The sequence below is a fragment of the Brachionichthys hirsutus genome, chromosome 5 (genome assembly GCF_040956055.1).
Source record: "Brachionichthys hirsutus isolate HB-005 chromosome 5, CSIRO-AGI_Bhir_v1, whole genome shotgun sequence".
NCBI lineage: Eukaryota > Metazoa > Chordata > Actinopteri > Lophiiformes > Brachionichthyidae > Brachionichthys > Brachionichthys hirsutus.
In genome coordinates this window covers 10,874,935-10,899,489 of record NC_090901.1, presented here as the reverse complement: position 1 = coordinate 10,899,489, position 24,555 = coordinate 10,874,935, and the positions used below count along the sequence as shown (strand labels likewise).

The window sequence follows — 24,555 nt, the reverse complement described above, 5'->3', positions numbered from 1 at the left end:
CCGATTAAAGACGGGATTAAGGGGGGGGGGGGGGGGGAGAACAACATCTACAAGAGCGAAATACGGCTTTTACGCTGCTGTTTGCGTAAATCTAATCGTAACAGCGTTATAAACGTACTGTAAGGAAACCACCTCTGCGCAGGGAGGCGATTTAAATGTCCTTTGACAACTACTACGCGTATCCGTTTCGTAAGTGAAGCCCAGATAAGGGGCTGGACGCCATTTTTTTGGCGAGATCTTACGTAGAGAATACCAAAGACAACCCCGCTTTGCCCCGCCCACTGCACATGCTTTAGCAAGGTGATTGGGTGTGTGTGTTGTCAATCAGAAATACTACTTCCTGTTTTTGTGTTTGACGGCCGTTTTTTTAAATAAACCTTTTTAACACAACAGTGACATACAAATATACAGTACTTGCAAAAGGAAGGAATGTAAACAAATACAAAAACAAGAATATCATAATGATATACTATCGATTTGACGGTCGTTTGTTATGAACTTGATTCAAAACGATCTCAATGCGGCGTGGTCGAAGCTAGAATCATGAAATTAATCAATAAAAATACTTACACTATTACCAATACCGAATATTGAGCTTCACAGACACCAAAAGTTGGCTAAACTTCAAGGGGCGCAAAAAAAGTATGCATTTATTACGCCGTTTTAAATGGTCATAACGGTTCACGGACATGTTTAAAATCAATAGCTGTCTTTATTATTATTTATAATACTTTATTTTCGCTCATGTAGCATGTCGTGATAATCTAATAAAAGTGATAATTTTACAAATGGCAATAAGTTTTAATTTTATTCTACTGTGATAGAAAATGTAGTAAATTAATTACTAAGCAGCGACATGCTAATAAGTTAAAAAAAATATTGCAAAAAACTTTCTGAAGAGATTTTAATGAAACGTTTCGGAGAGGTAGAGCTTTATCAAAGTGCTTTAAATTTTAATCTGGATCTAGAATATTTTTCCTTCAACCTTATAAAGTGTATAAAACACCCTAATGACATCACCAGCGGATCTGGCACACGTCAGAGTTTGACCTGGATCCAAGTGACATTCTGCATTTATTAATCCAGAATGTTCACATTTAGAGGCCTAAATTCCCTACGGTTACGTAACCGATAATAATTATCCTGACTGGCCTGCGATCAGATTGGAACTCAAATAGATTCACCCAGCGAGTCGTTCAGCACTGCAGTATTGTCAGCAGGTTATACGTAATGGCGTCTCTGATGTCCTCAGCAGCGCCGTGCGTGTCCCCTTCATACGGCTCGGTGCTGGGCTGCCTCGGGCAACTCCCACCGGCAGCCAGGTCGCCATTCCATTCTGGAAGAAAAGCGTCTCCTCGAGTTTCACACACGTTGTGCAGAACGCAGCAGACGGCCACGATCCTGGGCATCATCGAGACGTCGAGGTCGTTCTTCTTCAGCAGGCACCGCCAGCGGCCTTTGAGCCGCGTGAAGGCGGTGTCGACAACGGAGCGGGCGGAGGCGAGGGCGTAGGTGAAGCGCTGCTGCTCCGGAGAGAGCTGCTGCTGCTGCTGCTCCCGGCTGCATCCTGCCATCAGCCACGGCTTCAGAGGGAACGCCGAGTCCCCGATGAGATGGACGGGGACCTCAACGCCGTCCAGCACGACCGATTTCTGAAAAGAGACGCTTCAGTTTGAGGATTCATCGCGTTCAGGGGAAACAGTGAAGCTACGATGGCGCCGGAAAGGTACGATCATATAACTTTATCCATCCGTCAGCCTCACCTCTCTGGGGAACAGGTAGCCATCGGGGCGGTCCTCGGCCTTCAGGTACAGGTCTGAGCTGGCGAGGACGGCGGCGGCGCTGGTGCTCCCGGGCCAACCGGCGTAGACGTCAGTGAAGCTGGGAGGACATGAGGACGCAGGTTAGCGCCTCGTTTACCTCCGGAGACGGCGGCGGCGAGGCCGCCTCTCACCAGACGCTGTGGCTGACCACCGCCTGCAGGACGACGGAGTGCCAGCCTCTCTTGTTGAGGTAGTCGTCCGGGTTGACCCTCGGGGGGCCGATGGGGATGTGAGTCCTGCCGATGGCCCCCGCGCACTGCGGGTAACAGCGGTCCTTGAAGCCTCTCACGGTGTCGTCCAGCCGCTGTCCGCTCGGCAGCGACACGAAGCGCCTGTACATCCGGTCCAGGATGGCCGACGTGACCTGACGCACGATCACGCACACGGTCGCGACCCCGACCCCGAACATGGCGGCGATGGAGCGGTACTCCCCGGATCTGGCGAGCCACCACAGCGCGATAGCCAGTCTGCGGCGCGGCTCGATGGGAGCCCGGAAGTTCGTGCGGCGACGTTGAATGGCCGGGCCGAGATGTCCCAGCAGGGAGTCGAACGTAGCGCGGCTCACGTGGAACTGCGCTTTCCACTCCTCGTCGTCGAACGACTCCGCCGAAGACCACAGGTTGTGTCCGGCGCTCCGGTCGCGGATCCAGGTGTGTCTGCTGGCGATGAGACTCAGGGCAGCGGCGAACGACGACAGCACGAACGCCCTCCTCCGCCGCAGGTACTGGCGCCGCCGCCGGTCCCGCTCCAGCGCCTCCCGCGCCCTCCTCCTCCTCAGCACGGCCACCTGGAGCCGGTACAGCCGGAGCAGCTGGTCCCCGAACGCAGGAGCGACATCCAGACTCAGAGAGGAGAGCAACGCGGCCACGAGCGTCGCGTTAGCCTCCGCGTCCGGGCCCATGCTGAGCTCAGCTGCTGGATGTAAACGAGCGGCGCATATTGACGACGTTAAAGCCGACGCTCACGTGACTGTCTTATCTTTTTTATTTTCTTTACTGCGTAAAAATGAGATGCGCTTGAATATTCGGGTTAATTTGGGACAATGCTATACACAATTATATACTACACTATTACATACTACACTATTATATACTACACAATTATATACTACACTAGTATATACTACACTATTATATACTACACTATTATATACTAGTCTATGACACAATTGGTCTCCTTCAAAAAAGAAACGAAATCTTGGATGTGCAAGCAGCAGCACTGTACCCATGTTTAAATGTGTACATAGTTTTATCTCTAACATTTCTTTTTTATTACTGTCTTGTTTTATTCTTAATTGTTTTAGTTCTGTGATAAAAACATGCATAGATGACTTTTTAAAACAATTTTCCTTCCTTTCCATGTTTGGAAATGGATATCTGTGTTGGAAGCCCATCTGTGGACAGGTGCTGCAAATTAGCTTCAGCTATAAGCGCTATAATGCAGGCATCAGATACTTGTGCTACATGTGTCTATGTTTTGTCTTTGTCCATATTCAAATAAACCAGAAATAAATAAATAAATAATTATATACTAGTCTAGTAACTAGACTATTATATACTACACTATGGAGAGAAATGTGTGTCTTTTTATGCAATCAAACAAACAAAAATAATGATGTTGATAGATAATAATGGTCTTGTTTGCAAAATTATTTTAATTGTTTCTTTGGTTTCAAAGCTTTTTTTTTGTTTGCAAACCCATTTTTTGTTTGAAAAAGAAACACATTTCTCTCCATACTACACTACACTATAATATATAATGACAAACACAATAATTATCACACAGAATAATAAACACCACAAAATGTTAGTAAAGATTGTAATGCACATAATAATAAAATAAGAAATATCAGAACGATGTGTGTTGCTCCGTTAATTTACGCCTCCTTCACGTGTCACCGACATTTTCCGGGTCCAGTCTGTCCCTGCTCGAGACTCCAGAGCTCCAGGTGGCTCAGCTCCATCACGCAGCTGGAAGTCCCAGCTGGCAGGCAAGCTGCTATGGAGAGGCTCGGCCTGCAGGGGGCCCCCTTCCTCTAGGCTACTGCCGCTCAGACCCCCCGCAGATGCTCACAAATAGAGGAACGAAGGCCTGGATAGGTCCTATAGGAATCAGCTTGTCATTTAATATTATGATAATAATTATAATACTATTAATATTTACTTTAATGCTAATATTACATTTTATTTATAATATAAATGTGTTTATCATATTTTCTGGGCTACCCATGAGTCTATCCCACTGGGGAATATAGTTGAGGTACACTGACTTCATTCCTTAAAGGAGGAATTTACGGAACACACTTTTGTATAATAAAGTATATTCATCCTCAGTATGATTCATCTCTGTGGCGTGAACTGAGACAAATAAGAAATATTAAATATTAATTAAATCGTTACAGAAAACGATTACTTCCCTCTGCCAGCTATAACTGTGACTGTGACTGGATGTGATCACATGAAGTTTGGGTCATTAATAGAGGGGTTACAACAACCTCCTGTTTCATGGGGAATTATAAATAAATATACATATAGAATATTATTTTTTCTTTCTTTCTAAATCTACACACATGCGCTGTCATTTGATGGTTAGTGATGGCTGGGCTAATAGCACACCACAGAGTAAAACACATGGAGCAGCTTCATGCTGCGTGATATTCAGCAGCAAGGGTCACCGGAGGAACAACTGCTAGCAAATGGCACCATCTGCCAGCCTGCTCCTGCCTGCAGGAGGAGACGCAGCACCTCCTTCCTTCATACCTCCTGCTCCCACGATGGATTCACCTTCACTTATACCTATATGAGAGAACAGGTGCATTTTTTAAAGTGCTCTTAGGACAGTTTATGATCCAAAGATTATTCATGTGCTATAAAAGTTACCGCCTTTTCATTATGTTATGACACAAAGCAGTTCGTTGATTGATTGATTGATTGATTGATTGGTTGATGAACTCTTTAAATCTTGGCCGTCCCATTGAGTGGAGATGTGTCATTTCAACCACCTTAGTGTAACTCGATTAAAAACCTTCACACACCTCGTTCTTTTTTCTTCTTCACTTGTTGTTTCTGACGTCTTCTCTCCAGCAGAAAGAGGGTCAAACATATAACAGACTGGTTTGGTTCCCCCCCCCCAGTAGCTGCAGCATGGGTGTAGCCGGGGACGCTGGTGTATTTTGGGCCCAGCTGCTGGAGCTGTCGGTGGGGTGGAGGAGCAGGAGAGGGCAGAGGAGCGGCGTCGCAGGAGGCCTGAGTGGCATCGCCATGCGACATCTGCCAGTGGCGGGGGGTTCGACGGCTCACGGCTGGGCCGCTCGCTGACTCGCCGCCACGCTCCGTGTCGTCTGACAGCATTTAGCTCGGTGTTAACACGCAGCTGGAAGCAGTGTGTGTGTGTGTGAGTGTGTGTGTGTGTGTGAGTGACATGATGTGTTTCTACCAAACAGAGTAGAAAGTCACTTTGGTGGTTTAAGGCTCCGTCACTCAGAGAACTCAAACACGACCACACAATCCTTCACAACCTGTCCCCACCGCTCACAGAGATTCGTGGATTTCACTTCAGCAGTTTTTTCCAAAACTGACCTAATTGTTTATTGGATAAGAAAGAGTAAATCTGTTATTCTGTCATTCCGATCGACAGCAACGTTTCCGGCGTTCCGCACTTCCACTGAGGTTCACGGAGTTTAGGCTACAAAGGAATAATTCTGTCTTCAGGCGGACTGCAAGCTGAAAATACAAACATATGAAGAAATCTAATCTATCTGGGCCCATGATTAAAAACATCAAACTTTGACCGGACTGCTCAAACAGTAAAGACAGACTTGTGAGGCCCAATCTGGTTATAGATGATCAATAAAGATTTATTTGAACGCTCCTCCAGAACAGCAAGAAGTTTGCCAAAAATATCCAACAATTTAGAACTGATGAAATAAGTTCTGTATCTAAAACGCCGCTCGTCTATAACGCTAGTAGAAATGAACGTTTCACTCAATAATGACTGACAAGGAGGAGTTTGGGTTAATGCACCTCCTGCAGCACCTTGGCCTCCTCCTGCAGGAGCCATTTGTCTCCATCCAGCTGAAGGTTAACGGCTAAAATACTCCTGAATGAATCCTCTCAAGTCTGACTGCGTGGAGCCGACACGACAAACATTGGGCAGTTTTAGAAATGCTGTTTATACTGAAATAGGAAATGAGTGTGTGTTCTGAGGAAAAGACAGGAGGCGGAGCTAGAAGTGGCAGAGATGAAGATGCTGAGGTTCTCCTTGGGAGTGACCAGGTTGGATAAGATTAGAAATGAGACAATAAGAGGGACAGTGAAGGTCAGACATTTTGGAGACAAGGTCAGAGAGACCAGACTCTGATGGTTTGGACATTTCCAGAGGAGAGACGGGGACTATATCGGTAGAAGGATGCTGAGGATGGAACTGCCAGGGAACAGGGCTAGAGGTCAACCCAGGAGCCGAAAATACAGTAGTGTGTGTGTGTGTGTGTGTGTGCATGTCCTCTCAGTCCGGCTGCAGGAAGGAGCTTGTTCATCGAGGACTTTTGTTAGTTAGCGGAGGGCGAGACAGGAACACGATCATCCGTTCAATCCTGTTAGCTGAAACGCCAGTATGACTTGCAGGCAGTATGGTTTATCCATTTAGCAGAGGCAACTAATGCTAAGCTAACTATGTTTGACCCTATTGCTACTTCTTTGCTGCTCTGTTTGCCACTTGTGTGAAAGCCCGACGGCGGTCGACGATTTCTGACATGTCACGGATAATACTGACAAAGCTGAAATTTGAGCTTAAATCTGCTCTGTGTCTGAAATCTTTAGTTTTTGTTATTCGGTTATTTATCTGATGCTACATGACAAACGACACTCCACAAACCTGAACTCTGAACATAAAGGAGTCAAAAACAGCTCAACACTTTAAACTTTAAAGGTTTCATAAAATAATCCGTAAGGCTGCTGCTCTTATATTGAGTTTTATTTTTTTTTTAAAGATAACTAGAAATGAAAAACTTGAGTTGGTCATTTCCATATTAATAAAACTATCTTTTAATGATACTTCATGTTTTGTGCAGAAATGCACTACAAAGGTTTACATCTTATCAACATGAAAAAACAGCATCTAAAATGTAACATTTGTGCTTGTGAATAAAGTCCGAGGGGTCCGGGGTTCACGTCCCAGCGCCGTCCCAGCCGGTGTCGCGGGTCTTAAAGGTCTACGCGTTTGTTACGCCTTTCTTCAGTTCGTGGCTGCGTAGTTTGCAGTCTCTGGTAACGGCGTCGGCTCTCTGCAGCATCGTCTGGTGTAATCCGTTTAACTGTGAGCTGCCATGGAGGGGCCCCAGGGGGCCGTAGCTGGAGTATCCGGGGATAAAGGGGGAGGTGTAATAGAGGTGTCGGGGCAGGGTGGGGTTGAACCGCAGTGTGGCCTGCTGCTGTACTGCCCCCCCGCTCAATAAAGAGTCATTAGATCCTTTATTTTTATCTGCAGACGTGGCGATCTCCACCAGGGACCACAGTTTGGGTTTAGGGGCCGGGACCGGCCCCTGAAAGGCATCGCAGGAGTCTGTGCTGTGCTCTTTAGACGGGGGTCCCGATCTGTGCTCCACCTCCATTGTTCTGACCATTCCCAAGGGTGCATTCTGGGGTTGGGACCCCATGGAGGGGGAGCCCGAGTGGGGCTGCATCAGGTCCCCAGAGTCTTTAAAGTCTGGATCGGTGGAACGATCGGTATCGCTGCCGCTGCCGATGTCGTCTCTGAACATCAATGCACAGGAGTCTCTGACCGAGGGCGGATGACAGGCAGCTGGAGGAGGACGAGAGGAGGGAGGAGGTCAACAGGAGGAGGAGGTGCAGCATTCACACACACACACACACACACACACACACTGCTGCATCAAATGACTATTTTGGTCATCAGGTTAATTGTTTTCAGCTGATGATGTCTTATTAGATAAGTTTTTTACCAAATTCTTGCAGAATTATCTGAAGTATTTTGGATCAAAACATTTTGGATGGACGTAATTCATTCCAAACATCCAAACAATTTATTTAAATTGAATGAAATTTAAATGTATTCTGTTATTTCTTTTTATTAATATAATCAACAATGAATATAATTGTTGGTTTAACAGAGTCAGTGATAAAACCCTGAAGGTTCAATTCAATTACCCAAAAAGTGGATATACGTATATCCTGGAACAAAAAATGGTTTGTTGTCATAAAAATAATAATAAACACTAAACAATTAGAACAGGTACAATAAAAACAAACTATTAAAGGATCTGTCAGCTTATGATTATTTATCTTTGAGGGTGTAGGTAGTAATAGTACTGCAGTTTTTGTCAGGAGCTCCTCTCACCTGCATCAAGTAAATGAAGTTTTAATTTGTTTGCGATTGTTTGCAACTGTTTCTGTCATAATAGGTGAGGAAAACACGAATATTTGTTTGTTTATAAAATGCAAATGGTTGATCGTTAACTGATCGATTCCTCGGGTCACACTGACCGGCTTCGCTCCTCGCCTCTTGCTCCGTGTTGTCAGGCTTCGTCGGCTCTTCATCGTCCCGCTCCAGGTCGATGTTGTCCTCCTCCTCCTCATCTTCGCTCCTGTTCCTGGGGGTCCAGGTCATCTTGTTCTCCTTCTTCAGTCGCCGCCTTGCATTGGCAAACCAGGTGGACACCTGAGTCAAGGTCATCTTGGTGATGATAGCCAGCATGATCTTCTCCCCCTTGGTGGGGTAGGGGTTCTTCCGGTGCTCGTTCAGCCAGGCCTTCAGCGTGGCTGTGGCGTCCCGCGTGGCGTTCTTCCTGTAGGTGGGGTCTCCGTACGGGTAGGGCCCCAGGGCACCAAACGGGTGGTAGTCTAAGGACCCGGAGACGCCCGAAGAAGACCCGTAACTAGAACTCTGAAACAGGAAATTCTGTCATTATTTTGCACTTTTAATCTTTGACATGAAGTTGCTTCGTGTTCTCTCTCTCTCTTTCTCTCTCTCTCACACACACACACACTCAGTCTGTTTCTGACGGCAGCTTTAAGTCGTTTTGTTGGCGGCTTGCCTTCAATCAGGAGATTCTTAATCTGAATAAGGTTAAATAAAGATTTCATTCAGACACACAAACCCAATTTAATTTGTTTGTAGTGACAAAATGAGCCCGTTTGAATCAGAACAATCAAAACCTTTAAGTCAATCACATTATTATTATTTCATATAATAAATACATTAACTTTCACTATTGCCTCAAAATAAAACTGTGATTTTAATTTGCATGAATAAACAAAATTATATTACATTCCAGTAATTTAAAGGTTTCAGTTCAGTGATTCCTAATTTTTAATAAAATAAATATGAATGAATACATTTTTAAATATTCTGTCTCAGAATAAACAAAATAGAACTTGAAATGTTTTCAGGAAGAAAGAAGAAACAGCTTCTAAAGTCTTATTTATTTCACCTCAAATTACCGGTAATCCACGTTTTAACTTTCTGCGTTTATAAACACGTGACACAATGCTTTTGAACATTTACATTTATTTCCACGCAAAACTTAAATGAATGCTAATTTAAAATAATAAAAGTGAGCAGTTTCGTCCTAAATTTCCTCCTTTGTGGTTTCACCCATGCAGAACCAGAACCAGAACCAGAACCGAACCTCCGGACTCACCACGAACGAGCTGAGGGCGGCGGCGGCCCGGGGCTCCCCGCCGTACGGGAGGTGAGAACTCGTTGATCCCGAGTACGGAGCGAAGGCTGATCCCGAAGAGGAGCGGCCGAGCTCGTCCGTCCTCGGTCCCAGGAGGACCCCGGAGCTGAAGGACGGACAGGAGGCCAGAGACAGAGACACGGACGGCTGGAAGAGGAAGCCCTGAGGCTGGTAAGCCATGACGGCGAGTCCTGATCACTCACGGAGCAACTCACATCGGAGAGCGAAAAGTGCGTGGGAAGAGGAGAAGAAAAGAAGGAGCAGGGGAGGGAGGAGGTTTGAAGGCGGAGGAGCATCCAGGAGCATCGCAGGAGGCTGGCGGTGGTAAGTTTGTGAGGCTGAGTTCCAAGTTTTCACCTCCGTTGATGAACTGATGAGAACTGAGGACTCCAGCAGAATGAAGAGAGGGAGAGAGAGAGAGGGGGGGGGAGGGAGAGAGAGGGGAGAGGGAGAGAGAAAGGGAGGAATGTTGTCAAAGGTTTCCTAATTTAGATGCAAAGACTCCAAAATAATATCAATCAGAGCAGCAGCAATTATTAACAGCTGATGGGATACAAATAATAATAATAACGAAAGCACTGAGGGCGCAGACCTCCGCCAAGCATCTCAGTCTCTCTCTATGGTGATTGATGCCAATATTTCCTGAACATTTTATTAAGATCCAGCTGTAACTATGTGAGTTTTGTTGTTTACAGACTGACAAACAAACAGATAAATGCCGGCAAAAACACAACCTCCTCGGCGGAGGTAACAATCAATCATTCAGGAAAATATTGATGACATCACGAGCAGCAGAAGCCAGAATTGCGTCTCCGTTGTCTGTGACATTTACCCACAATGCATAGCAGCATAACTTCATTAATGATTTAATCTGACAGGAGACTTGAATGTTTTGTGTTAATCTACACATTCAGAAGGTCCCACACAGTGAACTAGTCCGGGTTCACATATACTTTATGTATATTTATCCTGGTTACATCCTGGTTCTACCATTGTTTCTGAAATTCTCTTCCTGATTTCAAAGCTTCATTTTGAGTGGGTGTAGAATAAAATGTTGTAAACGCTTCAGAGCTTTGGTGCACAAAGCCTGATTGACCTGAAAGCAGGTTCAATTAATACATTCATTAAGGTCTTGTCAAGGCTTTTCTGGAACCAACAGTGAAAATAGAAGCACTCTGAGCTGAAGGCCTTATCAGGACACCTGTGGAAATGGCTGGTTTGATTTGGCCATGGGTGTAGATCTCGTTAGGAGGGACGGGACAGACTTATCCCTGCCAGCCTCTCAAAAAACAAAACGTATCCCAGAACAGACTAAATGTGAATGTGGGCGTAATAGGAGCCGACTCTACTTGCAATAATTTATTTAAACATATCATCAGAGAAGGTAATAAACTGTGACATCATCACAGCTGAATCACTGTGTGATTAAAATGTGTGACTGCAGAGCTGAGCCAATCAGGGAAAAGCCTGACTGTTTGTGATCTAAAGTTTTAACAGGTATAAATGTGGTCCTACCATAAGCAGCAGCTTTCAGACGGAGTCTGGAGGACTCAACGCTAAAAGTTAAGGCATTAATTACATCCTGTGTGTTTTACAGCTAAAATGAATGAATGTTTTCTAGTCGAGCGTAAACATAAATGTTTGCTAGGAAGCAGCTGAAATGCAAACGTTAGAGCTGGTCTGATAACAGGCTTGAAACCAAATGTGACAAATAATCTACGTCACGTCATTTCCTTCATTTCCATTTGTTTGTTTTTTACAAAAAGGGACTGGTCAGATTTCCATAAAACAGGAGAATGTAGAAGATCAGGCAAGAGACAGCAACGAGCAGATTTAGCTGCAGATCCAAAACTTTCTTTAAAGTGCTGGAGCAGGTATTTTAATAACGTGGAATTACTGAAGATACTTCCAGCACCTCCAACAGACTAATCACACCATGCAGGAGGCGTGCTCCTCTGTTGGACCTCCTGACTGCCAGTGATCCTTGGGGGGGGGGGGGGGGGGGGTCACCATCCGCTCTGCTGCTGAGACATTATTCTGTTTCTGCTAATGTGAGGTCAGCGTTTAAGATCGGGCCACACAGCCACGGCCTAATCTGATTTGCAGCTCCTATAATTAGAGGAGCAGCGTGGTAGGAGGAGGACTTTCCTCCCAGCAGGAGAATAGTGAAGTCAACCCGCACAAATGAAAATGACCAGAAATCCTTCTTTCCTCATTGGAGGATGGCCTCGCCGTGTCCTGGATGACCTGGTGGGACTTCCTGATTTGCAGGTAGGAACGGCAGAGCCTCAGGCTGGAGCTGCTAGGCTAGCCATAGCATCATCGATTAATCTGATCTGATTACTCAATGATCCAGCCGACATTTGATTCCCCTCGCCGGTGAGTCTCACGTCTATTTCCTCAAACTATAGAAATATCTTAAGCAAAACTGTCATGCACCGAGGCTTTGGGACTATAGTTCCCATAATGTTTTGTGCAACCCAAACAATAGAATTTGATCTTTGCTTCTGCTGAATCAGAACATCACCAGAGAAGATCCATCCACCCCGCCTCCGCCCATCCATTTTCTTTCAAATGGATGGGGACCTTTAAAATATAAAATAACTCGAACATCCTTTTCACGCTTTTAGGTCCAAAGCTAAATGTTTCATCCTGAAATCTGCTCAGCCTGATATTCTCCTCCCCGGGGAGAGTTGGTGTGACTCTGAAACACGTGAACAGCCTTCTTTAAAGCCAGCGTTGATTTGCTCATTGTGGAATAGTGTAGCCGGTCCTTCTATCTGAAGACATAAGACACACATTAGCATCCGGAGTAAAGACGCTCTAATTTGGTTGAGTAAAGCAGATAAACAGAGTTGCTTCTGTGAACATGTAATTAATATATTTTCCTGTGTGGCCGGAGTCCTGATTGAGTTGCCGCTGTGTGAATGTGGATCTGGAGTAATGAAGCCTGAGTAATGTAAGAACGTTCTCCTTAAGGAGCCGCTAAGCGCATCATGAGCATCGCTGCACTAACGGCGAAATGATGCGAGCGATGCGGCACTAAGCCGCTCCTCTGCAGATGGGCCGGGCAGATTAGTGATGGCATTTTCACGCATGTTTCATTAAAGTGCTCTGTGGTAGCGGAGGTGAGCGCACCTCCTATTCTCCTCTACTGGTAACGATACTCCAGAGGCTTCTCCTCCCGCCTCCTGAAGTGAGGAGCAATGGCTCGGAAAATCTCGGATGGCTTTCATCATTGCCGAGCCGAGACCCCAGAAGGCCCGATCACAGGAAGCGATGCCGAAGAGCCGATTTATCACATCACAAAGTTGTGTTAACAATTTGCATTTACAAAGTTGAATATTCAGGCGGCAGCTATCCTCCACGGTCCTGACTCCTCTGTGAAGATTCTCACATGAAAGGAGCGCTGCTTGTTTCCCCAGTAGCGCATAGATTAGTTTAGCCCGCAGGCTAATGTCCAGAGGCTACTTAAAGACAGTGTGTTTAATTAATTGGCAAACATTCTTTTAATAGTTTTTATCTAAGTCCTTGTTATCAGACATAATTACCAGCCATGGGACTCCTCCTGTGATCTCAGACACATGCTAAGCTCACATCTTTACAACAGGACAGCATTCACCTGCTTACGGTTTTAGAATTAATGGGATATTTACTGGCCTTCACTCAATGGAAATAAGAGGTTAAAATGTTTTCATCATAATTTTAGCATGCTATCATGTTGAACCCAAATAACCAGCTATGACCAGAAGACATCTAAGGAGACTAATAAACAACAGTAATGCCAGCAACTCATATGAGCTGTAAATTAAAGGCTAGTAACTTCATCATGGAAACAATGTGGCTTTCAACTTCACTCACCAAAAATCACAGTCATAAAGGGGTCCGATATGCACTGTGATGCAAAATGTCTTCTGGATCTGATCCAGACTGAGGTCAGGAATAAATATGAACCCCATTTGTGAGGGTTGCTATGGTGACCTTTGCTGCAGGTTGATTTCTGCCCTGCACAGCTGCGGAGGCATCGTTGAACTGAACGAGACGCACCTGTTACACATCTCACCTGATCAGCACCTGCCTCTCTGGACAGTTCTCTGCCAGAACATCCTCTCTGTTTCCTCAGTGTTTTCAGGTCGTCCCACATTCCTTAATTCTATCTTTAATACCTGAGGAAACAGATCCAGATGAAATCGGGGTAGTACATTTTCACAAAAAACATTTTTGTTTTTGGACCCTTTCAATAATATCTCTCTTACAAAGGAGGTTCGGTTGTTGCTGCCTTTCCAAGACTGTCGAATTAGTAACGGACAAACGGATTTGTTGTATCTTCAAAAGCTATGGATCTACATCCAGAAGAAAAAAATATTACATTTTACTCTTTTGGGGATTTGTATCAGTGATTGCACCTTTAGAGTCTCTCTCTCTCTGTAGCCATTGAAACCCCTGTTGTCTGATTCTCTGTTAAGTCTGGCCTCAGTATCAGGACCAAACGGAGCATCATCGACACCCCACCCTCAACCAGGACCAGAACCTCGTTTGTGCCTTCCCAGATGTGGAGGTGGAGTTAGCTGGAAGCGTCCCAGCCCTGCTAATCACACAGGCATAGGAGACGAGTGCACAGACAGAAAAGCCTGATGGGAAATAATTTGCACATGAACGTCTCATCTATATTCATGGACTTCAACCGCTCCACTTTAACGCCGGCGGTGCCAAATGTCTTGTCTTCCTCAAAGCTTTTGTCTTCAGGTGGAACTTTCTTCTCCATATTTGCAGCGTTTGTTCTTTGTTTAAATGATTCCTCTGATCAGGATTAAAACGCTGCCGTTGTGACAGCTTTTCTTTATCAATCTTCTTCCTGTTTGTCCTCGTTTCTCTTATTTTCATGCGTTACTCAAGGCTTGTGGATTATTGCTATTCAGGCCTCCCTTCCATGCATCACATCATGGATTTAAGATGTCCAATGCTTTCATCGTGAATTATTTTAAATATTAATATATTACGTTTTTCAATGATGGGCAGAGAAATGATCTCCCTTACTTTCAAAACCTGTTTTAATTAATGACATGTTCTTCAAGTTTAATGCATAACTAGACCTAAAACCTGCTGCTGCTAAAGATTAGTCAGATTTTTCAGTAACCAATTAAAAAAGAAATCTTATGACAAGCTCCGCCTGCAGAAACTACGACGACCTGACCCATATGACCAGTAAATTGAAGTGAAATGTATGACATTATACTAGTTTAGCTCACTAACAGTACAGCTAACTGCTAAAGTTTGTTGTCACTAATCTAATAGCTAATATGTCTGTGACGCACATGTACGGTTTAACCAAGTATTTTTGATCAATAAATATAAAATGTTAATTTAATTGAGTCTTTTTTTATTACCAAATGTAATCAGAGAAATCGAAAGGCTTAAAAAAAATAGAATTCTTCTGCATTCTTTCAGGATGTTGTTACATACACAAAAATCTAAAAGCGGTAAACTCATCATTGGGCTCTTCTTCGGGTCCTCAGTGATGCGGCTGAGGCCCATCCCTGTCTTTACATCCTCCTCTGAGGGGTTAAACCTGACTTTTTCCTAGTAGATCCCATTACTCGCCCTCCTGTGCTCGTGCTCAATGATCCGATCCTCCACCAAATAGGTTTCTTCAGACCCTGAGCGGCACACGGCGGAGGAGCACTTAAACCAAATTGACTTTACTGATGTGAGTTATGGAGATACTGATATCATGCATAAAGTTATTTACCCCTCAGAAGAATTGGAATGCGTCCTTCCCCCAGACGCTGATACGGGAACTAATATGAATGCAAATAGGATTAGGCTCCTGCGTTAGTGTCTGATAAACAATTTACAGGCCGAGTGTTCACCCGCTGCATGGGACGGGGAGGAAAGGGTGAGGCGGGTTCCTTCAGCACCTTATCGGGGTTTACCCACCATCATCTGCTGCCCCTCATGCCAGCAGGTGATTGGCTGTCGCTGCAAATAGGTGTGGTCCAATGCAACCACTGTCTGACTGCAATACAATATACACAGTTGTGAGTAGTGGACGTAAGTGAGGAGGACATGAGTGGCTGGTGTTGGGGATTCAAAGGACAGGGTGAAGTGGAGACGGTTGAGTTGCTGTGGCGACACCCCGACGGGACCAGGCGGAAGTACAGTATTAGTAATAAACTTTTAAAAAGGAATATTATTTTTTTCGGATGATCCTGCTTCTTCAAATCAGATCTCAAATAATTGGGAGGAAACACTATAAACCCAAATGTCCTGTATTTACTCTGAATCTCTTTATCATGGGTTATTCTTAATATTCTTATATTGTATTTAAATAAAATACAATATCTATGGTTTTAGTCTTTCTGGCGCATTGGTCTAAAGTTGGCTAAAACCTATAGCTATCTAATCCTGTTCTTATCGGTCAGCATCGCTCGTCTCAACGTGTGTCCTCCGGCGCCGCGGCGGTGGGACACTTTGATGATGTTCACGGTGACAGTCAGATGCATCAATTAAAGCGCTGCTGTCACGCTGAGCCGGATTCTGAATTCCAAACGCATCATTTCCTGCTCAGGCCCTTACTGTGCATCCGACAGGGGTCATGAACCTGCTCATTAAACGTGCATCAAACAAAGACGTTTTATCATCTTCATGTCGCTGGTCTCTCGTAGCAGTGATGAAGTCGTCGATTATATGACAAACAGTAAGACGGCCGGCGCTTTCTATCCTTGAATCCTAACATAAAGACGAGCATGTGTACGCTCACCTGATTACTACCTGTTATATTTAATTAACAAGGACGCCGCCGTCACTTTCAGCTAGGATTCACTGTTCTACGATAAAAAAAACAAAAAACATAATTTACATATGATCTCAGCATCATTGATTTTAATTCTTAAGTACATTTAAGCAAAAGCAAGAAGTGAAAAGAAAGAGAAAGACCTCAGTGACCTTGATAAAGGCTAACAGATGACATCATCATCAAAACTGGACCAATCAGGAGACAGAGTCAACATGTCATCAGTCAATAGTGTTGGATGTTCTTTCACATAAAAAAAAGAATCCAAACTAAAATTAGATGTATATAAAATCAACAAATCGAAATTCCAATATTTATTCCAAGTAATTTATTTAAAATAATATTAAAGTAGTTCTCATCATAAATATTATTTGCCATAAATATGGTTTCTTTTATGTTCATATACATAAAAGAGAAAGCCGTGTATATATATATATATAATACATTTTTCTCCTTTACTGTATGTCTTGTGTTCCTCTATTATTCCTAAAACCTCTGGCATCACTGGAACGGCCAACATGGCCGTTGTTATGAAAGCAGCGTAAACCTGCGGCCTCTGTGTGAAATGAAATCCAAATCAAAAGCCGAGCAGGAAATGTTTTTGAAGTTCTAAGTAGTGTCATTATTAGTTACAGTAAAAAATGATGTAGCACTTTGAACAATTAGGTAAAATCAAAATGATGGATGCGACATGTTTCATCAGGTCCGTTCCAGTGGCCGTGTGTGTGTGTGTGTGGGGGGGGGGGGGGGGGGGGGTCTGGGCTGGTAACAATGTGTGTGTTGAGGCTGAGCGATGTAATTAGCTCTCCTGGGACTCCAGTCCTAAACAGTTAAAGGACAATCACAGCTCTGAGATGTTAAACTGCTTCTGCTGATGTTCGCTGCCAGCCGGGCCTAATTGTAGTCAACAGGCCGAGGCGGCCGCCGCGCTGTACGTGGAGAGGAACGCCGCTTTTAGGGAGGCAGGCGGACATGTTGAGCTGTAACCGCTCTCTCATATGCTAATCCCGACAGTGAGGCTTGGAAGCGGATGTTTGTTCATCTCCAGGTAACCGCGAGTCTCCTGACGCCGGGTAACGATAAGTCTGGAGATGTGTAAGACGAACCAGTAGAACCACCGGGACCAGCAGTTCTGACCAGAATCTGACCGGGTCTGACCAGAACCACCGGCTTATTAAGAAGGTTCTGTTCGTAACTTTGGATGTTCTGCGTTCTTGTTTCTTGCCTGTCTGGTTCATCCAGCCTGCTGCTCACCTGCCTGACACCATCATAGGTGAGAACCAACATCGATGCTGATTCTGATGGACGCCGTCAGGAATCTGTGCGGGTCCGAGACAAAGCGGCCTCCATCTTGTCGAGATGAGCCTCCTGAAGCGACGCTCCCCTCTTAACAACACATTGGTGTTCTTGCACAACTATCCAGTTCCCTCATCAGCCAGAGCGGCTTTGTTCCTGGAGGGGGGTCACCGAGGGGAACATGGAGCCTGGAGAACGGGCACCAAGGCTGCGGCGTAATCATAATTCCCTTGACCTCCGGCGACCCGTATGAAGCTCCGACAACGGACGGGCCGTGCTGTCGAACGGGCGGCCCCTTTCAGAGCGCTGCTCGCTCCAAAATGACTTTTTCATTTCTCAAACAATCACAGAGCGGCGGCCGTGAATGAGAGGGCAGATGACATAAACCGGGGTTCCTCTGGGTGAGATAAGAGCTTTCTCTCCAAAGAGCCTGAGACGGAGACGCAAAGCGGTTATCGTCCTCCGCCCTCATTAAATCTCTGCTCCGACTGAAAGCCGGGTTTCAATGCATCCATCAGCAAAACACGAGTATTGTAAAATGTCAATTAATATGTTAATGTGTTCACGATTTCATTACTTACATGAGGAGGAGGAGGTGTGGCCAAACACCTCTGGAAAGCTTCCTGCTGTCAGGATGCGTGTCAAAAAGCGCTTATGTGAGAATCAAACCTTGCTTACCCCTCATGCAGGTTGGTGCTAAGAACCCCACAGGGGATGAGCCCGATGCGGCAATAATGACATCATCATCATCATCATCATCAAGTAAATTAAAATAATATATAATCAAATATAAATGAAAACAGGACTTGAATCAAAATGTTCATGAGTGAAATGACATCAATGCTGTAAATATATATTCCTCACAGGCACGGATCCATCAGGTGGGTGATATAATATCCTCTTAGAATATTCCTAATCCCATAACTGAAGCTGAGCGCCACCTTCAGGGGCGGTGGGACGGAGTAGCGTTCCGTAATGGCGCTCAGTCTTGCGTCGATGAAGCAGACTCCATCAGTCTTAGTTTAGACGTTTCTCTTCGTCTCAGTGGACGTTTTAGGAACATTTAATTTTCCGACGGGCTCAGCGAGTCAAGACGCAAAGCTGTTTGATTAGAGGAGTGTAATTAAAGGGGAAGTGCTGCCGTCTGGGTTCCTGCCTCCTCCTCCTCCTCATCATCATAAATCATTTATGACTGGAGGTGTTGTCTGTAAATGACTCTCAATTAACTGAAGACACTTAAACAATACAACATCCTGTAAATATATATATGTTTAGCGTTATTCGTGCCTGAGACAGAAGGACATGCGTTACTAACAGGTTTAATAAGACTTATTTACTCTAATGGACACTTTTATGTACTTATGTAGAACCAGGTGAGGAACAGGACCATTATAGTCCAGCTGTAGACATTACGCCCACTAGACTCATGAAGACCACCGTTTCCCTTCAGCAGCTTAGACTTTTGCTGTACAATGACAAACCCTCAGGGATCCTCATCTTTTTCTTTAATCATCGTTTTTTCTGAACTCTTCTAATGATCCTGATGAAAACAGCTTCATTTATTTGATGAAGGGACTTTGGAGGCTGCTGATAAAAACTAACATGACATGTTTTTCTTTTCTTTTTTGGCAAGAAAGGAAAAATTACAAGGATTTTTATTAACTCTTTCTTTTATCATTTAGAAAAGTGACAAAGAGAAAATCGACAACAGCAGACATTTGGGCTCTAGAAGGTTAATTCAACCAGAATGAAAATGTCAGCAGACAAAGTTGCCTTCATTCCCCGTCTTCTCGTTTTAATCCAGTGTCTCCTCTTTCCTCGGTGGGCCTTTTGAACTCGCCCTCCTACCCTCGGCCCTCTCTCTTTTCACCCGTCTCCTCTAACTGATCGCCCACTGCAGGATTTCACCGTCTGACGGAGCGGATTGTAAACGCCACCAATTAGGACGAGCAATTGGCAGACAAAGAGGGCCCCTCCTAAATGCCGATGAGAGGCGTGCGGAGATACTCCTGCCTCTAGTCTGTAGCTGTCAGAGGATCTGTGGGGGAGGAAGGCCAGGCGAGAGAGAGAGGGGCAGCCATGTTTTGACAAGATGAATAGATGGAGGAGTGGAAATGTCTGGGAAAGGCTTTTATTATGCTAACGGACAGACGCTTTGTTCCGGCGCTGACGGGAGCCCATTCACGCCCCCTCATCATAAACTGAGTTGATTTTATGTTGTTGCCTCCTTATGGAGCTGTGAAAAGCTCCAGTATACAGGGTGAGGGTGAGGGTGAGGGTGAGGGTGAGGGTGAGGGTGGAGGGCAGAGAGGTCGCTCGAAGTGGGAGGGATGCAGGTTGCATTGGCTGAAATGTCCAACTGTGGGCGTCGACCTCTTTGAAGGATATTTAGATTTTCTTTTCAGCTCCCCAGTAAAGTCTCCTTGAATGTGTCCAGTTTAAACTTTTAATCACGTCTCTATGCTTAGCAATATGGGCCCAAAGAGGGGCGGGGCTAACCCAATTCACATTTCTATGTAACTGTTTTTTTTACCTCCGTCGAGGAGGTTATGTTTTCCCCTGCATTTGGTTTGTTTGTCTCTCTGTTTATTAGCAAGACAACTCAAGAAGTTCTGGACGGCTCTATGATGAAATGTTTGGGAGATGTTGGGAATGTTTTATTACGAGGAACAGTCGATTACATTTTGGTGATGATCCACAAGAGATTCTGGATTCTGGATCACTTTGAAATTTTTGTTAACATTGCAGTCAATGGAGCTTCAATATTTGTTCCTCAATTTCTAGGCTGATTATTAACCGATGTTTATGGAATTTGACAGTCATGTAGGGAGGGAGCCTCTATCGTACAATCGGATCCGGAATGTGGATACTGTCGCAATCTGGATTTTCCCCATTTACTTATAATGGAGGCTTTTTCATATCTTAAAATATGCATTCAATTCACTCACCAAAAATCACAGTCATAAAGGGGTCCGATATGCACTATCATGCAAAATGTATTCTGGATGTGATCCAGAATCAGGTCAGGAAAATAATCTTAAATTTTAACTTTAAAAGCCCATTTGTGAGGGTTGCTATGGTGACCTTTGCTGCAGGTTGATTTCTGCCCCTGCACAGCTGTAGAGGCTTTGTTGAACTGAACGAGACGCACCTGTTACACATCTCACCTGATCAGCTCCTGGCTCTCTGGACCTGCCTCCAGTTCTATGTGTCGTCCTGCATTCCCTAGTTCTATCCTTAATACTTGAGGAAACAGATCCAGATGTAATCGGGATAGATTTTCACAATAAAACAATTTTTTGGGGGGGACTTTCAGGTGCTACAGGTGTGTTGTTATGGTTAAGGAATCTAAACATGGATAAAACAAATGTAGGGCCTTTATTTTTGGTGTAAATCACCATGTAGTGAGATACTGGGGTGCTTGGTGGAGGTCTGTGCGCTCCGAATGCTTTTCTAGCTTATTAATGGTTTTTAGCTGAGTTTGTGAATTAGCAGAACGAGAATGATCCAGAACATGGTAAACATTTTGTCAGCATGTTTGTATAGATTCTCGCATTTTTGTGTAACCCTGCTCACAAACAAATGCAGTTAAAACAGAACCTCTGTGTCAAAGACTTTAAGTCTCTTTCATTCCTTTTCTCTGCATAAATAAACCTTTTGGGACATTTAGAGACAAACTATAAAAGTGCTAAACAATAGATCCGGTTTTAATAAGTTATCCATATATTATCATTTCAAACATTCCGAGCTGCCTTTATCATTTCTATGTTTTCTTACCTGTATGTCACCTCCGCAGCAAGCCGCGATCATTTAGAGGCACACAGTGTGTTAGATTACTAATGAGGCGAGATGAAGAGCCTCCTCTTCGTCTTTCTCTCTCTCTCTCCTGGGATTCATGCTCCCTCCTCACCATCACAGCAGCGCTCATCTCTCTGCAGTAAATGTCCATCATAGCACCAGGACGTCCGTCCTGCTGTGCCGGGCTGACGCCGGTGGGAGCAGGCCTGTATAGAGCGACGTTCTTACCCACCGTTTCCCCTAATTCTTGTTTATATGCCGTCTGTTCATGAGACAGTCCGCACAAAAGCAGGCGCGACCAGAATAGGATCGCCTTTTTCACATGTTTAAACACATTAGGCTCAAAGGAGAGAGAAGATGCTCCACAATAGATTTAGCTAAGTATAGATTCAAGATAATTTCCATCCGTTTTCTTGGGCAGGTGAGGGAATAGATATTGCGTTTTATAATTTAACAAAGACACACAAATATTTACATTCACGCATCCATTAATTAAAAAATATATATATTCTGTCCTTATACATACATTTTAGTCAACAAAATACTTATTCACCGTTTTCTTAGGTGAGGCAGAGCACGTAGGTACTTTTTTGACAGTCAGCGTGTTTCACATTTGTGTAGAAAATCGTGTTTTCTGCATGCAAAGAGATTTCCACACCATCACACAGACGGGAGATCGTTTATGTTTACAATGAACAGTGATCCTCAGATAGAGCCTTGCGGTACTCCTAAACGAATGGCTTTCAGAAACACTTTTTGACAATAAATGTTGTAAATTAAATAATTGATCACCCACTACTCTACAGCGTATCATTCTGATTAACATTTTTCTTGAGAAGTTAATAACATTTATAAACTCTAACGTTCTCATTAAAGTTTCGATACGGGAGATAAATATAGGATTTTAGCATTCATCTTAAGCAAAATAAAAAATGTGGAACTTTGACGTCTGTCTGAATGGAGGGTATGAGCTCCGGGGTCGGAGGTGATGGAATGGCCCAGTACAATCGCATGTTCACATTTCTGCATGTTAGCTTGTTAGGAATAACAAGATGCTAACAAAGATTTGAAAATGCCGGACTCGGAGACGATAGCTTAAAAGAAAACACAAGACGATTTATTCATGTGCAGGAAATGCATGCAAACGCCTCACAGAAACGCCACAAGTCGGATTCGAACCTGTGACCTTCGAACAGACAGAACAGCTGATCTAAAACATTTTAAGCGTCATCTTCAGTTTCACCTTTGATGGCAATTTGATGCTGCACGAAGCGGCCACACACAGGAGTGTGTTTGGTGTCCTCTCAGCTCTGCGGCTCTTGTCAGACTGAAGGACGGCCCCCCTCTGTGAGGGCTACTGACTCCATAATTAACACGGAGGTATCAGGTAAACAGGGAGGACGGCCTGGCAGGCCTCTGATTAAAGGCCTGCTGGTGCTTTGCAGCACCTTGCCAGCCAATAAACACCACTAATGGCCTCAGGACCCCGCCCTGCAGCACAACGACCCCCGCCACGCCTGGAGGACAATGAGGACACAAGTCAATGTTGTAAAAGTATTAGTGTGAAAGGAAAATCTATTTTCTTAATGTCTCGCCTCAAAGGCTTCGCATGTAGGTTTAACTCTGGGCGCTCTCTAACGAGTCGCCTGTGAGTGAAAACACAACAATCTTCTTTACGTTTTCTCACAAATATTCTGCTAGACCACTAATATTCTGCTAAAGAATGACGATTGGTCAGTCTCTGATCCTATCGTCATGATCCTATTAGCTTAGATAAGAACAATCAGACAGCAGGTGAGGATGAGGATGATGATAAACGACAAACCATCAGGACGTCCTCCAAACCTTCCTTTACTGCATGAAGTAAAATACCTTAAAGTACTTGAAGTAAGTACTGAGCGCAGTAGTCCCCTGTGCCATGCAGTACTACTACATCTGATACCTGTACTCTGACTCGGATAGGAGCAGGGTTCTGTGTTGTTGTGATGCTTCCATACGATCAGTTGAAAGATTCAACCATTCGATTGATTATTTCCTATCAATCAATGCGTTCAGTTGCAAAACTAAAGTATTGTTTAGTTTAATTCAGGACATTTTGAGCTTTGCTTACTGTATTTTTAGAGCCCGGTTTGCATCCAGCTTTGAAGTCAACCTTAAAAACTATCATTTTAACTCTTAACAACAACAATGAGATTTTTTGCATTGTTGTTTCAAACTATTAAAAACACATCAGCGAGACCTGCTGCTGGGTCACGTGTTCCCTCACTACCATAAATACACACTCTGAACCTGCCGCCATGAATGTGGATTCATCTGCCACTGAAAATAGTCCCCAAAGGGTCTTGTGTTTGTGAGGAATCACACAAACATGCCGTCTGGTTATTGTGACCTGATTCTTCTGCTTCTCTGAAAGGACCCAATACAAAGTTTTGAAATTCTTTCTTTGTTTTTCCATTCCTAACGATCCGGTGTGATTTAAACGCTGCTGAACACAAAGGGGGTAAGTTGTCTCCTCCTCTCGCTGCATTAACACTAATGATCTAAACACAGGGAAACAACCAGGACTCAACATCTCACTTACTTCTTAGTACTGATGTCACAGACAGCAGCTTCCTCACCTCCGCCTCGCTGTCTGCATGCAGTTTGAAGGCGTTGGATGTCTGCCGGCTCTTTGAAGCGAGGTGGTGGTGGGGTGGGGATGTTAATACAAAATGCACTTCATGTAAATGGCATTCACACGGACGTCCAATTTTCTGGCATGTTTGTGTGCCAGCCAAACAAAAAGGCAGTTTTGCTTTGCGAGGCGTGTAGCCCTGTCTTCAAACAGGCTGACAGCTCTGAGCAGCCGAACGCCTGACATGATGCTAAACACTGTCCTACATACGCAAACAGCTCCTCCTCACTGCAGGGTATTTTTATCATCGCTCCTCTGCAGGTTTCTGCTGTCAGGTGAGCACAGCGTTCTCGAACGACTCGGTTCTCGAACCAAAAAAAATGGAGTTTAAAAAGCCTCGCAAGGCGAACAGATTTTCAGAGTTCAGAGTGGAGCCGAGGCGAACCGAAGACACGCGAACAAAGGCAGCTTTCTGGTTCCTTTTATGTTCAAACGTCTGGTTGGTCAGTAAGTCAAAGATCTCACAGAGTAAAAC

General features: G+C 44.4%; 1 protein-coding gene across 1 annotated transcript; it reads right to left on the bottom strand.

The window, feature by feature from the left end:
* Positions 1-7,032: 7,032 nt before the first annotated feature.
* irx5b (iroquois homeobox 5b) lies at positions 7,033-9,699 on the bottom strand. Its single transcript, XM_068739731.1, has 3 exons — positions 9,481-9,699; positions 8,324-8,723; positions 7,033-7,622 (listed from the first exon to the last, which is right to left on the bottom strand). The coding sequence occupies exons 1-3, from the start codon at positions 9,697-9,699 to the stop codon at positions 7,033-7,035; spliced, it is 1,209 nt and encodes a 402-aa protein (XP_068595832.1).
* Positions 9,700-24,555: the final 14,856 nt, after the last annotated feature.

What these genes read in the sequence shown, in the direction of transcription:
- irx5b (XM_068739731.1), bottom strand. Translation starts at nt 9,699, where the DNA reads ATGGCTTACCAGCCTCAGGGCTTCCTCTTCCAGCCGTCCGTGTCTCTG. An exon ending in CCGCCCTCAGCTCGTTCGTG is followed by an intron (nt 8,724 to 9,480) that starts GTGAGTCCGGAG and finishes TTCCTGTTTCAG; the next exon opens with AGTTCTAGTTACGGGTCTTC. An exon ending in AGAGGCGAGGAGCGAAGCCG is followed by an intron (nt 7,623 to 8,323) that starts GTCAGTGTGACC and finishes GTCCTCCTCCAG; the next exon opens with CTGCCTGTCATCCGCCCTCG.